This window comes from Parambassis ranga, chromosome 15 (assembly GCF_900634625.1).
Source record: "Parambassis ranga chromosome 15, fParRan2.1, whole genome shotgun sequence".
NCBI classification, from domain to species: domain Eukaryota; kingdom Metazoa; phylum Chordata; class Actinopteri; family Ambassidae; genus Parambassis; species Parambassis ranga.
The window spans coordinates 17,859,085-17,873,081 of NC_041035.1; the positions used below are offsets into that span (position 1 = coordinate 17,859,085).

Here is a 13,997-nt window from a genome sequence, read left to right on the forward strand (position 1 = left end):
ACCTTCTAGGAAAATGTGTCCTAGAAAAGTGTGAGACAACCAGAAACTGTGATGAGATCAGACGCCCGTTAGCATCCTGATGAGGGGAAAAGTGATAACTGCAAAGAGGGTCTGGAGGGGACGACGTGAACATCCCAACTGAACACCGCAATTGAGCTGCTGATTGCTCCAAAGCCTATAAACAAGGGCAATCTGACCTGAGCCCGATTCAAACACTGATGTGGGGTAAAACAAGTCAGACTCTGTCACACAGGTTTAGGGGAAGTAAGGAGGACACAGAAAACATCACAGGTTCAAAACAAGCCGCCTCATAAAACAGCAAACCGGTGCTCCGGTGCTATGAATACATTACAGAAGCATAGCATGTAATAGGCCAGGCTGGAAGTTCTACTGCACTCTCACAGTAGCTTTCAGATGGACTCACATGCACGCACCGCAGGGAACAGGTCATCATGTGCAGTCACGTGATGACCTGTTGTGATCATTCAGTACATACTTTTTACAAAAATACGGTGTGTTACTATCCTGTGCAATAGCGTATGCTGCCATAAACACACTCAACAATAGAAAAACAGCCTTCAGAGGATGCACTGCGCTCAGTGACCCCAGTTGTAGCTTCATAATATGAGGTCATGTAACTGAAAACAGTCAGCTGGGTGTGCTGTGAAATTTCTGAAGTTCCATTAAATGTCATGTGGGCAGCGTCTGTCTGTCTGTCTGTCTGTGAAAAGTCAGAGCGGATCAGGTATTTACCCTGGACAGCTTGTTGGGTGAGTCTTTTCCTCCTTCTCTCTGCTTCAGAGGGTTCAGGATCTTAGTAGAGGGGATGTGCCATTTGGCCTCTGTAGAGCCAAAAGGAAAGGCTGACTGTAGACAAGCAGCTGATACACACAGACAACAACACCTGCCTGTTAAAATCTCAAATCACTGTACATTACATGCACTTTGGGACTTACCTGCAGACCTAGTCCTCTCCAGAGTGGGCTCCCTTTCCCTGTGGATCTCTCCGTCTCCACCCTGGATGTCCCCGGCCCGCTCATGGAGGATAGGGGATGGGCAGCTGCAGGGAGAATTATGGGGGGAAAAATGGATTGTAAATTATTTTCTGCCTCTAAAGCGAGCTCTGTATTCTATCCAGACAATGCTTTCAACAGATTTAACAGTGATGTGCAGCAATTAGCTCGAGATCATTAAAGGTCAAATCTCTTGAGCTTATAAATGAATAAAGAAGCTGCCAGACAATGCTGACAAGAGACCTCTTTTCATTCAGCATGCCACTCCTGGTGAACTATTGCTCTCGACAAAAGGGGACATTTTTCAATGCGAGTCTTAATTAAATCTTAAAGAGCTAATAAAGGTTACAGCAGATGAACAGAGGCTAGACTGACTCGTGATCTCTGACAAAGACTCTCGCTGGAGATCAGTCGGCTGTTGTTCTGCATCAGCACCGCTCTGACGGGGCTCGGTGCTCCTCGAGACTTCAGTGCACTTTTGAGACCTCTGACAGGAAGGCAGCAGAGGGGAGCTAAGCCTCTTGTCATGGTCTGTAACCATTTACAGACAGACGCTGGTCTCTGATGGATTCTGCTTGTCTGCTAGACCCGACCTGACAGACGTTATGCCTGCCCAGTCCGCAGACTGTTTTGCAAACTATCATGTAATTAAAAACAGGAAAAAAGCAGCAACGTGGAACAGTGGGATGTGCAGTTAAAAACAGTTGATGCTGGAAATAATCCACTGCACAAATCTCGTCCTCTTGGAAATTTTCAGCCTGTTGTGATTTTATTTTTTTTAAAGTTTTCAATTGCTTTTTCCAAAATTGCAGTGTAGTTTGAAAAAGTGTTTTTCCACTCGTCACAGCAGGAGACGCTGAAGGACAAGACAGTAGTCTTGATAATTTCGTCCTATTATACTTAACTGCTGATCCTTTTTACAGAGGGAGAGAGAGACATGCTCAGAGTTATGATAGACAGGAAAATACCACACCTTGGACTTGAAATAGCGATCAACTTCAATTTACCCATTTAAGTCTAATGCAGGCTTTATGTTCTTCTGAATTAAATCATGAAACCAAAGCCTTGGCATGACAGGGTGGAAACTATAATGGAAGACATCTCATACATGAAACTCATCATCTTCCATCTTCCTTCTTTTACGTACGCTCTGGATGTGGTATTAGACCATGGCAGGCGTAATTTCATTGTTTTGTTAGATCACTTCTTCTTCTAAAAATATATATATATATATATATATATATATAAATGTGTGCAGACTGACCAAAAGTGCCCTGATGATTCGGTCATTTCATGTGGAAAAATTGCTGCCATTTTGCAAAATTGCAAGTTCTCAGAAATAGTGCTGCGCCTGATTGTAGCTGCATTCATTACTGAAAAACCCTGAAGGCACTACTTAGTGGTCTTTTTTTTTTTTTAAAGTAACCCTTGCTAGGGTCCTGTACCCGTCATAGCTAGGCTGCTGAGACCAGGTGCTGCTGCCACAGGGTCCTGGATCACTGGAGGAGGACTGGTTACTGGGTGAGCTGCGGTAGTGTTGGTCTCCCTTGTTGCACGAGGTGACCTGGGGGTTCTCCATATCCTGCATTGTCCTGCAGAAACAAGAAGGCAAAGGATGCACAGAAGGGTCAACACACATGCAACTTACTGCTTAGAAGCAAATTTTTGAGAATATTTTCAATTCAAATGAAAGAAACCCCACTCTTTATAAAGATTATACATCAAAGGTTCTAATGATTTCAGCACAAATATACTGGTAGCTTTTCTGAAATTAGAAAATCTTCTCTCCCCTCACATCAATGACATTATTATTGCATGTCACGCAGAGAATTTCCCCTGAATGAGAGCACCACCGTGGATAATCTCTGAGAAAATGTAAGAACTGTCAGTGCGGGAAAAGGTGTCTTGTTCTCCCAAGATAAACAGAAAAAAGAGATTAGTTATGGTAATAAGTCTGAGTGAGTATTCCAGATGGTGAAGCCCCATGCGGATGTTGAGTAAATGCAGAAGACGCTTATGTGAGAGGCAGCCTGAGACGTCTGCTTCTGTACTAACCATCATCCGAGCTCATCTTATCCGAAGAACCTCTCACTGCCCTGACCTGACTTAATATCTTGAGACAAGAAGTTTTCTTTGCTTACTTTCGCCTGGCCAGAAAAAACTTGCAGACGATGGTCTGGGGTGAAAAATAAACACTGGATGCGAGATATGTCCGCTGCCTAGAGGCTTTCTACCAAAGTAGGTTAGATGACTGGGTGGAAATAAGAATGCAATAACAACCTAAGCTTTCACATTAGGTCCAGTAGGACATTCTATCCTTTTTATCTGCTTCTTATATATTTGTTTATGTAATAGCTTTGGGACTGGGTCTCTATTACCTTGATTTCCCCACGGACAAATCAAGATTCAAAGATTGGTAACATGCAGATAAATGTAATAAAAAATAATCTAGATACTTTACAACTGAAAAAAAAAATGGTGACAGATTCCTTGCATCAGCACTTTCTGCTTCGTCATCAGGTTTCCTTTGTCTGGACCTCCATGGGAAACTAAACTGTCAGTAACTCAATCGTGGCACACGTCATCAAATGCACCGGCCTGACCGCTCCGCTTCCTCTCCGGCTGAGGATGCAGCTTTAACTGTCAAACAGCAGCAGCTGCTTTTCGTTCTCATTCTCGTTTTTCCATTGACACAATAAAAATTCTGAAGGGGGGTATTGAATGTGATGTTTCTGTCTGTGCTGCTATAGCATTGGAAGGTGGGCATTTGGAGAGATTAGGGGTGTCTGCCTCGTTTGGCTGCATAGTGGGCATCATGTTTTATGGTCCTTAGCCTGGATTCAGCGGGATGTGTGGATGAAATGCTTCATCTGAGCTGCGCCCACAGAACTCAAGTATTTTTGTGAGACCACCTGTCAGTTCCAATGATATTTGTTTTAATTTCAAATGATGTTTTTTTTTTTATTTAAAAAATTTGAAATTAGTCACCGTACTAAAACAAATGACCAAATAATTTATGCTGATGTATTCTGTGAGAGTTTGTGACTGTATAACACTCCCCTCCTGTCACCCTCTCTCCTTCCATCCTTCCTCCCCCCACTCCTTGACTCCCACTCTCTCCGGGGTGCTACACATCGTGGTCCAGAGAGGAGCACTCTCTTTGTTTCTGCAGTAATTGGGTGAGATGAGCGGAGCCGTGTCAGTGTCCCTATCACCTCCTCCTCGGCAGGGTGCAGGAAGAGGGAGGCAGAGAGAGGAAGAAAAGAAGTGAGGGAGAATGGAGTGCTCCCACCGCCAGAGACTCTGATTAGGCAGAGAAGGCGCCCATTATCCCAGTATAGACAGAACAGGCAACACCAGGGGGGGGTCGGTGTGACACACTGGAAAGGTTATCATGACTGTAAGGGTTTCATTAGAATGAACAAATCACTGCTTTACATGGCTCAATGGAGACGTCCAAAAGAGACACAGCCTAGGACAGAAACACAGTCTGAGTGTGGCCTTATCATCTAAAAGGAGATGAAAGCAAAGCTGTGAATTCATTTTACTAAAATGCTCCATTTATATGTATGCAAATAAGTCAACACAATACCGGCCCCTCAAAGTGTTACTGTGGCTCTTTTCTAAATGAGAAACGCTGAGAGTTCAAAGATTTCATCTCAAAGGACGGGCTCTTTTGAGCACTGTGATGTTTGATCGCTGAAGTTTTGTTTAGCCTAGCTATCTGAAGACCCCAAGCAGGAACACTGGCTCCCAAAATATCCCCCTTAAAGCATCATTTTGTTCACTTATTTGTTTCATTTATAGTGTCCTTTTTATGGTACTGTACAACTGTAATCTGATTACTCTAAATGAAGCGATACATGTAATAATAGTGTGTTTTCATGATGTTCACCTGGACCCATCTGGCAGCTTCCTATCGAAGGAGGTGCTTCGTGGGATCGCCGCCTGGTGTTGCTGGAGGATCTGCTGGCACTGCAGGCGGTCAGGGCCCTGAGTGGGCGAGCCTCGGGACAGAGCTGCTCCGGCGGTTGCGGGCACCCGATGCCAGGTGGTGTTTCTCCTGAAGGGCGTCTTGTACTCGCATGGTTGGCCCTCGCTGTCGACCTTGTACTCCACCATTGGTATACGGTAGAGTTCAGAGCAGCCCCTGGGGGGAGGATCGGGAGGAAAGTGAAGGTTAAATGTAAGCAGTCGATTACGGGGTTACAGCGGCATCATGCTTTTTATGAGGGGAACTCATTCTCATGTATAATAACATGTATGTTCACACCTTTGACATCCATATAATTTTCAGTATATACAATACTGAAAATACGAAAATACGAAAATACGTTTTATTACATTTTTAAGCCATTAAATTGACAACTTAATGATGATTTTGTGTTCTAACTGTACAAATGGGTGCTGTCCACGATGTTTTCTGTAAAAATTAGGGAGGTGCAGCTTTCTGTTACCATGACTACACCAAAATACACACACACATACACTGTCAGAGATATTAAGCTTGAAGCAGACATCTAGGTATAATACGTCTGCCTGCAGGCACACATATGCCTGCACAATGGCAACAGTAAACACACAAATATCGACAAACAAGTCCGCATGTGCACACACAGAGGGCTTCCATACACATCAGAAATTCTTGTGGACAAAAGTGGAAACACTTTGCCTATTCTAATAGAGCTGAAAATCTTAACTTGCCACTCCACCAGATATGGCGGCTCGCTCCACGCAGGAGGCTTTTTGCCTCTCCATCTCCCTCCCATTACTGCTAACAACACTGAAGATCTCTGGGATGGACAAGGCCTGTGATGCCATTTCATGCAACATTAATCTTTGGGGCTGGGCAGAGGATTGGTGTGTATGTTTGGAAAGAAGCAGGGTTTACCGGGTGGTGGGTCAGGGTTAAACAGTCTGGGCTCTCAGCTCGCTCTCCCAAAGCATCTCAAGCATGACTCTAATGATTACACCGCCCTCCCCCTTCCAAAGTCCATTTTCCAGGATCCACTGGAGGCTGCTGGAAATCTCTGTATACTCTGCTGTGGTCATACATGTACACACACTGAGGCTTGAGGAGGGTGCACAGACTGATTGCAAAGGCTGCGGTGAAGGGGGCGAGTAATCCCTCTCAGAGAAACCCTTTCATCAAACTGGGCCATGGGCGACTGGGCTGTTTACAGCTGGTCTCCCACTGGAGCTGTGGGTGTTATAAGATGTAACTAGAAGATCATCCTTTGCTTCCTCCTCCCTCCTGTCTCTCACATCTGGTCACTGTCACCACTAAGCTGGCTTCATCCATGATGGAGGACAACATCCTCCACAGTCCTATAGTTTACATTATTTATTTAGTGTACTGCATGCATCACTTGGTTTAAATATGGAACAGTGGGACATCATCAGAGGATCAGAGCGGTACATAAGTGAAAAAGGCGTTTATCTCATTGGATAAGGCTGTTATATGTGCACAGGAGCTTAGAGACCGGTGATTCAACAGAATCATTATCCCATTACTTTTATTGTCAAAGCCGAGGTCCTTCAATCACTTTTGTTTTTGTCCGGGATGCTAACAAGAGTGTTAAATCCTCCAGACTGCTGGTCAATTGTTTTTTAACAGGGTTGCTAATCCACTCATTACCTTGATTAACTGTGGGTGTGTGGTCATGCTAGGTTGCCACACGTCATTACTCTCTGAAAGGGCTAAACCTTGCTAACAGCTTGTCAACAGCAAAGGTCTCGGCTGTTGTCTCTTGCTGTGCTTTTTGCAACAGAACAACCAAGAACTGACAAGGTGAATTTCCCTTCCTCATACGCTCCCTCAGCATCACTACAAGCATAGCAAGGAAGTGGCAGTGGAATGTAAGGGGGGCTCTCAGAGACTCTCGGTGTATAAATCATGAGAGGAACAGCAGGAAACGGGTGTTTGGTCAACAGTTAAACTTGAGCTGCAGGCTAATGGAGGACGAGAAGCTGTTAGACATATCCAGTCAGACAGAAGGAGAGGAGGGAAGTAAGAGACTGGTGAGGAATAATACTGTCTGCTTCCGCTTGATTCCACCAAGAACTGCTGCTCCGGCACTCTTCCACTTAAAATGTGTGGCCATAAATTATACCCACAATGGGCTACAGTACACAACAGGTTAAATTGACAACACAATTGGCAACTGATTACTAAAATAACATCGCTGGATGTTCAAGATGCAGCTTAGCTAGAGGTGAACAATCAGATCCGCCAGCCATTGGCTCTCAACGAATTACAATAGATCAACAGGACCTTAGACCTCAGTCAGAGAGCTGTCAGTACAATGACAGGGCCCGCCAGTGAGGGACATGCTAATCCATTCCCACAGTCAGAGTCTGTGTCACAGCAAAGAGTCACAGAGGTTACGACCCCAACCAGCCCTTTGCAGAGCATTGTCAAAGGGTTCATTAAATAAGGTAATAATAAGTAAAGTGAATAGAACTGCAAAAAAAAAACTTTTCAGTGATGTCTTTGCAAACTGATCCAAAAGGAGGAGAAAAAAGAGCTCCTGTGAAGAATGTGAAGGGATTATGCAGAGCGATTCGTGATGCAGCCTCTCTGAGTTTTTTGGTTTAGTGGAGCTCCCTTTTTGCAGGGTGTTGGCATGGGAAGTGAGAAATCCGGCTTTACTTCAGTCCAGATGTAAATCCACATTGACAAATCTGATGACACTTCAAAGAAAAGGTCACAAGTGGCCATCTGAATGTCATAGGCAATACTCATTATCAGCAGGGCCCAGGTTCAGGTCGTGCCCACTTAGAATGCAGGTTGTGCCCCCTATTTCAAACATACTGTAAGAAAAAACATGTTAAAGTACATGCAGGCAGAATATAAATCCTGCTTTTCAGCTGCTGTCACTGTTTGTATGTCTTGTAATAATCATCCATTTTGCTCCATATTGTACTGATCCTTGTGTTTATTCTTACATCTCTGATGACCACATACCAAAACATGCAATCGCTGCCATGTTCTGTACATCACATTCCTGTTTCAAAGAGCTAATCTTTTTCATCTTTCTCTCATTAGTTTGATCCAAGGCTAACATGCTGAACTTGTTTAAAGCTTTTCCGAGTGATGATGGAAAAGCCTCTGGTATTGCACTGAGCTAAAACCACATCCTGCCCCCAGTGTAAATAAATACAGTACTAGCTAAGGCTAATATTAGAGCCATATCTCCTGGCTTCAGACTGAGCAGGGTTAAAAGTGTTTAGGGCAGAAACAGCTTCAGGAGGTTTGCCCACAGGTCTGTGTGACACAGTGGTCTCAATGTCCCGCTGATGGAATCACAAAATTAGGAAGTCTAAATAATATTCTGACATTTTAAAAACAGTGGAGTGGAGGCCCGCTCCTTCCAGCCCCTGCATGTTGCTTATAAAAACATTTTTTCTTGTCATGATAGCAGCGTGGAGCCAGGGTACATTGTCTGGAGGTCATGGGACTCCTGTCCATTGTTGCACAGCTCAAACCCCATCTCCCTAGTCACAGGGGGTGGGGGGGGAGTCACTGAGGCCGTCGGGCCCCTGCTGAATTCCTTTCCTTTGAGATAATAGTAAAAAGAAACTGGAGCACTTATTGTTGACTGCAACACTTTAGCAACTCAAAGACGCAGCAGCGAAAAGAGTTGAGGGCCCTCGAGATTCTTCACCTGACCTTTCGCCTCTTGGGAGAAATTTCACAGGACTTTGAATTCTCATGAGAAACTGTGTTTAAAGTGAGACGTGAAAATCTTCCAGAAAAGCCCAACAGCACCGACCAGTATGGTGTTTTTACTATAATATATCCACTAATCTGTCACATGCATCTGTTAGTGAACGCAATAAATATAGGTCAAGCTCCATAATGCATTATAGCACTCACAGCGGCGATGCAAGCATAGCATTATAGCCACACTCTTGGCCACGAGTGTGTATGTATTGATGTAAACTGATTTCTGACTGACAGTACAGAGCATCTTAGCGGTTAAAGCAGAGTTTTTCCACTGGCACAGACACCATGTTTAAAACCAGATCCTCTGTCCTGTAACCACAGCTCCGGGGAGCCGGACGAGCGCTCGTCAACACAGAAACAGAATTGGAAGATGTTTGTTTTGTCTGCTTTCTGCTCCTCTGAACTGCGATTAGGATTGTATCATCATGTATCATTGCCGATCATGGTAAGAGGATTAGACGTCGGTTCTGCCAGAGAGGCTGCTGTGTGGGACTCACAGACGGGGTATGTTAGCCCACCATCTGGGGAAGCAAATGTGTTACTCCTCTGCTGCCAGACCAAAACGTACAGTCGAATCAGAGTTGAGCACGAGCGACTACACACCGCCTCTGACAGTATGTCACAAACATACATGAAGCTGTTTTTATTCATCCAGAATGTGAGCAGGACATACATTAGACACCATCTTCAAACAGGAAATGTGGTTATGTTTAGGTGTTCTGTCTGCACACAGTACAGACATTCTGCCGCGGTTATCTGTCACAACGTGGATGCAGCGTTTGTTCGTACACAAATCTGTCAGCCTGAAGCAGAAGCAAAACAAAGATGTCAAATACGCCAGTGTGAAAGATTGACGGATACGATTTCACAGGACTGTCTGTCTGTCACAGACAAAACAAGCAGATGTGCTTTCAGAGCGAGCTTTTTACGCAGACCTTCATCTTCATTTTCACAAAAGATGATTTGAAAAATGCTTCTCTCTTTGTATTACAAGAGCGATGGACTCCCCTAAAAAACAGCTAACACTCCCATCCTAATTGCTGAATAGAGCAATGGGCAGGGTTAAAAAAAAAACTATCTACAAGTGTGAGCTGTCAAACAATGGCGGTGTGAGCTGAGCCATTAATCAAGAGGCTTCTCTCATTATCATTAGTGAGAAATGCTGACCGTCCATGTCTGTGACTCTACAGCCCTGCTGGAGCTTTGTCTCACAACAAAGAGAGGCTCCTCTCCAGAGAAATCAGCGGAGAACAACATCAACCATGCTGCTACACCAAACAGTATGTAAGCATTTCTTTATGCTAATCATCCCAAACATGAGAGCAAATGTCAAGCTAATTTACCCCAGCTGCACGGAAGAATGAGAAAAAGAAACGCTTCTTTTATGACTTCATACATTTCTGAGGAGCACCTGCACTAACAACAACAACATAACAAGGAATCTGCTGATGTGTTGGAAGCATCTTTTGCCCTCAGAGCACGTTCGGGGTTAAAAATAAGAAAAACAAACGTTACCTCCGGGGCGTGCCGTCTTCATGGGGCTGGATGATCACCACTTTCACAGTGACAGACGTGCGCAGCAGATCAATCATCTGCTCGTGAGTCAGTGTAGCGACAGCCACCTTGCAGATCTCCACCAGTCGGCTGCCTTGCCTCAGCCCTGCCTTCCAGGCGAAGCCGAAGGGCTCCACGTCGGCCACGATGCCCTCGAAGTTGACGTGAAAGCCAAGCTGGCCGAGGCTGTTCCGGCGCAGAGTCATTTCTGAAGTCTCACAGCCTCTGGTGGTGATCTGGAAACAAAAAGGATTTGTTCTTTAACTTTGGAAGAATAATCGAGTCCTGATTACGCAGATCAGCAGAGATAAACACACAAGAAGACTTTTTAGAAAAACACTGAGAAGAGAGAGACAGATGATTGTTCAGAGGAACACTGGAAGCTTCCCTAAGCTAACAAAGCATATATGTTGAATCAGAGGCAGAGAATAAATCCTGTTTTCAGGCAGAAATCCCTGTAAATGTTTGTCTTGCTAATTCAAAGAACCTTTCTAAACTGAAGTTAATAAGAGGGCACATCTGAGAGCTAACCCATTCAGCAAAAGAGCTGCGACAAAGCCTACAAACTACACACAGACACACACCTGTCTCTGTGGACAGTAGCGCCGTGCATGCTGCATTCAGAATGAGGATCTAATTAGCCCCTGAGACATGGAGCCGAGTATATCAGCCAGAATTGTTGTCTAGGAAGAACTTCGGAGCACAACATTTATACACAAACACATAATCTGCATCAGCTGGCAGTTAATGAACACATCATGTTCAGCTCCATCTTGAAAAAATCTTTCACTTTTTTTCCCCCCCAGTTTCAGTGACTGCAGCCAGAGCCCTGTCACGTCCCTCTTGGGCAGTCTCTGCCTGTTTAATGGTGTGATTGGAAGAAACTTAAAGTTGGTTCTTGTCCAGTCGTGTGCTTGCATGCAAATTAGGTTGCTCACTTAGCTCAGAGTAGAGTTGGCATAATCTTTTTGCTTTAATGCTGTTCAGGTTCAAATTAGGTTCAGACTTTAGCAGCAGTGTTGCAGTAAAACATGAAACATCAAAGTAAGTAGAAAGAAATGCAACCCGTCAGTTAGAAATGCAACCTATCATTGTGCATCATGAGGCTGCTCCGTCCCTCGGTTCCCCCCTTTAAGTTACAACAAGTAAAAAGAAACGCACGCTGCATCCAACCAGCTTTAATCACCCATCACATTAGTCTTGGTTCAGTTGTGGGTGACTGCCTCCATTTGCTTCAGAGTGGCAGCTGGCTTCAGGGACACATTAACACAGAGTATGGATTGTCAACACTCCACATCAGATTCTGACACTAGCAGAAATCCTACACTGCTATGTAAGGCAACCCAAGACAAGCACGATGCAGCGCCGTGTCCTCTGCAGACATTCAAACTTTCTTTTTAAAACTTGTGGAAGGACTCATCCAGTTTTTAGGTAAATCATACCCACTGCCTCCCTCAACAATCATCTGCTTACACGGACTGAAGAATCATCCTGAATATTTCATCAAGGGCAAAGGAAATTGGAAAAGTGGCATCCAAATGCTCTCTGGGGTGAAGCCTGGAGATGAATGGCCTGTGTCTGAGGAAGACACTGTCCTGGCTGGTGAAGACCGTGAATCAAACTACGTCAGAAATCCATTAGATCTAAATAATAGCTTTCTAAATGCTTTCATTAGGGCCCCTTACTCAGTCCAACAACATAATTAATGTGCTCAGGTTCCCCGTCCAAATGGCCCAGATCCATAATGGCAAAAACTAACAGGACACTCATTATCTCACAGGAGGGATTTTGTGGCCTGTAAAGTTATTTTGATAAGAACAGTGACATGAAGCCTGGCAGTGTGTGTGTGTGTGTGTGTGTGTGTCCTGCTGACAGGAGTGTTTTCATGCAGCACCACATAATGAGCTTTAATAGGCGGTGACATAAAAGTACAACACTGCCCTAAAGAAACAAATATCATCAGGCTGGAATCTGATGTCACGCGGCGTTGCTGGCGCTGATCGTCAGTGAGAGGTCTGACAAGAGTTCTGACACCGTCTGTGGAAGCTTGTTTCACAGAGATGACAAAGCCCTGTCAATCCACTGGACTTCAAAAACAGGGGCACAGATTGGTAAATGTAGGGTTTCCTTTGGGTTTCTGATACAGTGATAACGCACAATTCTGAACAACAGGGCAAGAAAACCTCAAAAAAATGGCGTTGATTAATACTGATTAACAGATTCACTGATTGACAGAAGCCACGTGTGGTGCTTTTATCTGTTATATTTAACAGTAGGTTGAACAAAACAAGCAATTTCACAATCAGGAGAATTTTAAACTATAAAATAATGATAAACGTATTAATTTAACATTCACATCAGGAACCAAACCATAAAGTTTTTGTTCACTGACATGAATAATGACTTGAAATGGTTGCTCATTCATTTCTGTCAATTAGCTAATCAATTAATGGCCTAATTGTTTTAGTTCTCCTGTATAATTCAATCAAGATGTAGCTGAAATAATCAGACATACTGTTTGAATTCTAAGGCAATAATCTTCATCATAGTTTTTGCTGCTTATGTCACTCAGATCTTAGCCTGATGTAAACAGTGCCATAAAGGAAGGAGGTTGTTCAGGAATCACAACAAACACCATATAATGCCATAAAAGGCCTTCAAGCCAAGAAGAAGTTGTCCCATAAAAGTGGACCATGTGGCCACCCAGCTCAGCAGCAGCAGCAGCAGTCTGGAGAAAGCAGCACGTTATCATAAAGCTTTTAGCTGTGCCCTCCCACCGGGCTCCTCTGTGTGTTACAGTGGGCAATCTGTTCACTCTGCCTCACATTACATCACAGATCCGGCAGCCTGTAAATCCTCCCAATGAAACATGATTCGACTCAACCTCAGGGGCATTTAAGAAAACACAGACACCTTTGGGACACAGTCTGCACGGTCAGCTCAAACCCAAATGTGTCTGCTGCTGCTGCAGCTCCAGACAGACGCCCACTTTTTAATACTCGTTCTGAGCTTCTCCTGTGAAATATTCCTCACAAATCCTGTGGATAAGTGGACGGAGAATGTGAGGGGAGATTAGCATAGAGAATGAGAAAGTGATGTCCTTTGGCTAATCACAAATGCTAATATATCCTGCTCTGTCCTATTTTATGATGAGAGGCGCAGACAATGAATGACACCTGTGTCCTTTAAAGATGAATTATGGTAAATACTTTCCCAGTTTCTCACATTTTTCTAAAGTGGTTTTGGATCTGCTGAAATCTCAATATACTTTTCTAAGCTCTCCTGAGCACGCTGCAAAAGGTGATGATTAAAATGATCTCTGCCAGCTGTAATCCGCAGAAGAATCAGATTCTTGTTCAGGTTTTTCAGCAAGAAAGTGGGTTGTTATTCCCATGCTGTTGGCTGAAACGCTGATTTGCTGGCTGGAGTTTATTGGAAATTTCAAAGCTGTTGATGAGGCTGCCAAAAAGGCACAAATAGGAACAGCTCAGGTTTGGATTGTGAGATTCTAAACTCAATGAGGAAACAAAAAGCTTCCTGATTAGAGGTTCAGTAAACAAATCATGGAAACCAGAAAAGGACAGGACAGGCCCATGCAGCAGGATGAAAGGCGGAGGAGCCAGACGTGACAGTTGTTTTTGGAGACAGCTCGACCCACCTGGCCCCACAAATCACACAACGGAGCTGTGCAGATGGCAGAA

At 44.2% G+C, this 13,997-nt stretch overlaps 1 protein-coding gene across 4 annotated transcripts in view; it reads right to left on the bottom strand.

Moving 5' to 3' along the window:
- The window catches only part of LOC114446963 (signal-induced proliferation-associated 1-like protein 2), a 74,613-nt gene that overhangs the window by 16,555 nt on the left and 44,061 nt on the right, over positions 1 to 13,997 (bottom strand). For all 4 annotated transcript variants that reach the window (XM_028422884.1, XM_028422883.1, XM_028422882.1 and 1 more), the window contains exons 9-13: positions 10,258 to 10,532; positions 4,909 to 5,163; positions 2,459 to 2,605; positions 957 to 1,060; positions 754 to 842 (exon numbers count right to left, since the gene is read on the bottom strand). In XM_028422884.1, coding sequence (XP_028278685.1) covers positions 754 to 842; positions 957 to 1,060; positions 2,459 to 2,605; positions 4,909 to 5,163; positions 10,258 to 10,532 — 870 coding nt within the window. The remainder of the gene's footprint in view (positions 1 to 753; positions 843 to 956; positions 1,061 to 2,458; positions 2,606 to 4,908; positions 5,164 to 10,257; positions 10,533 to 13,997) is intronic.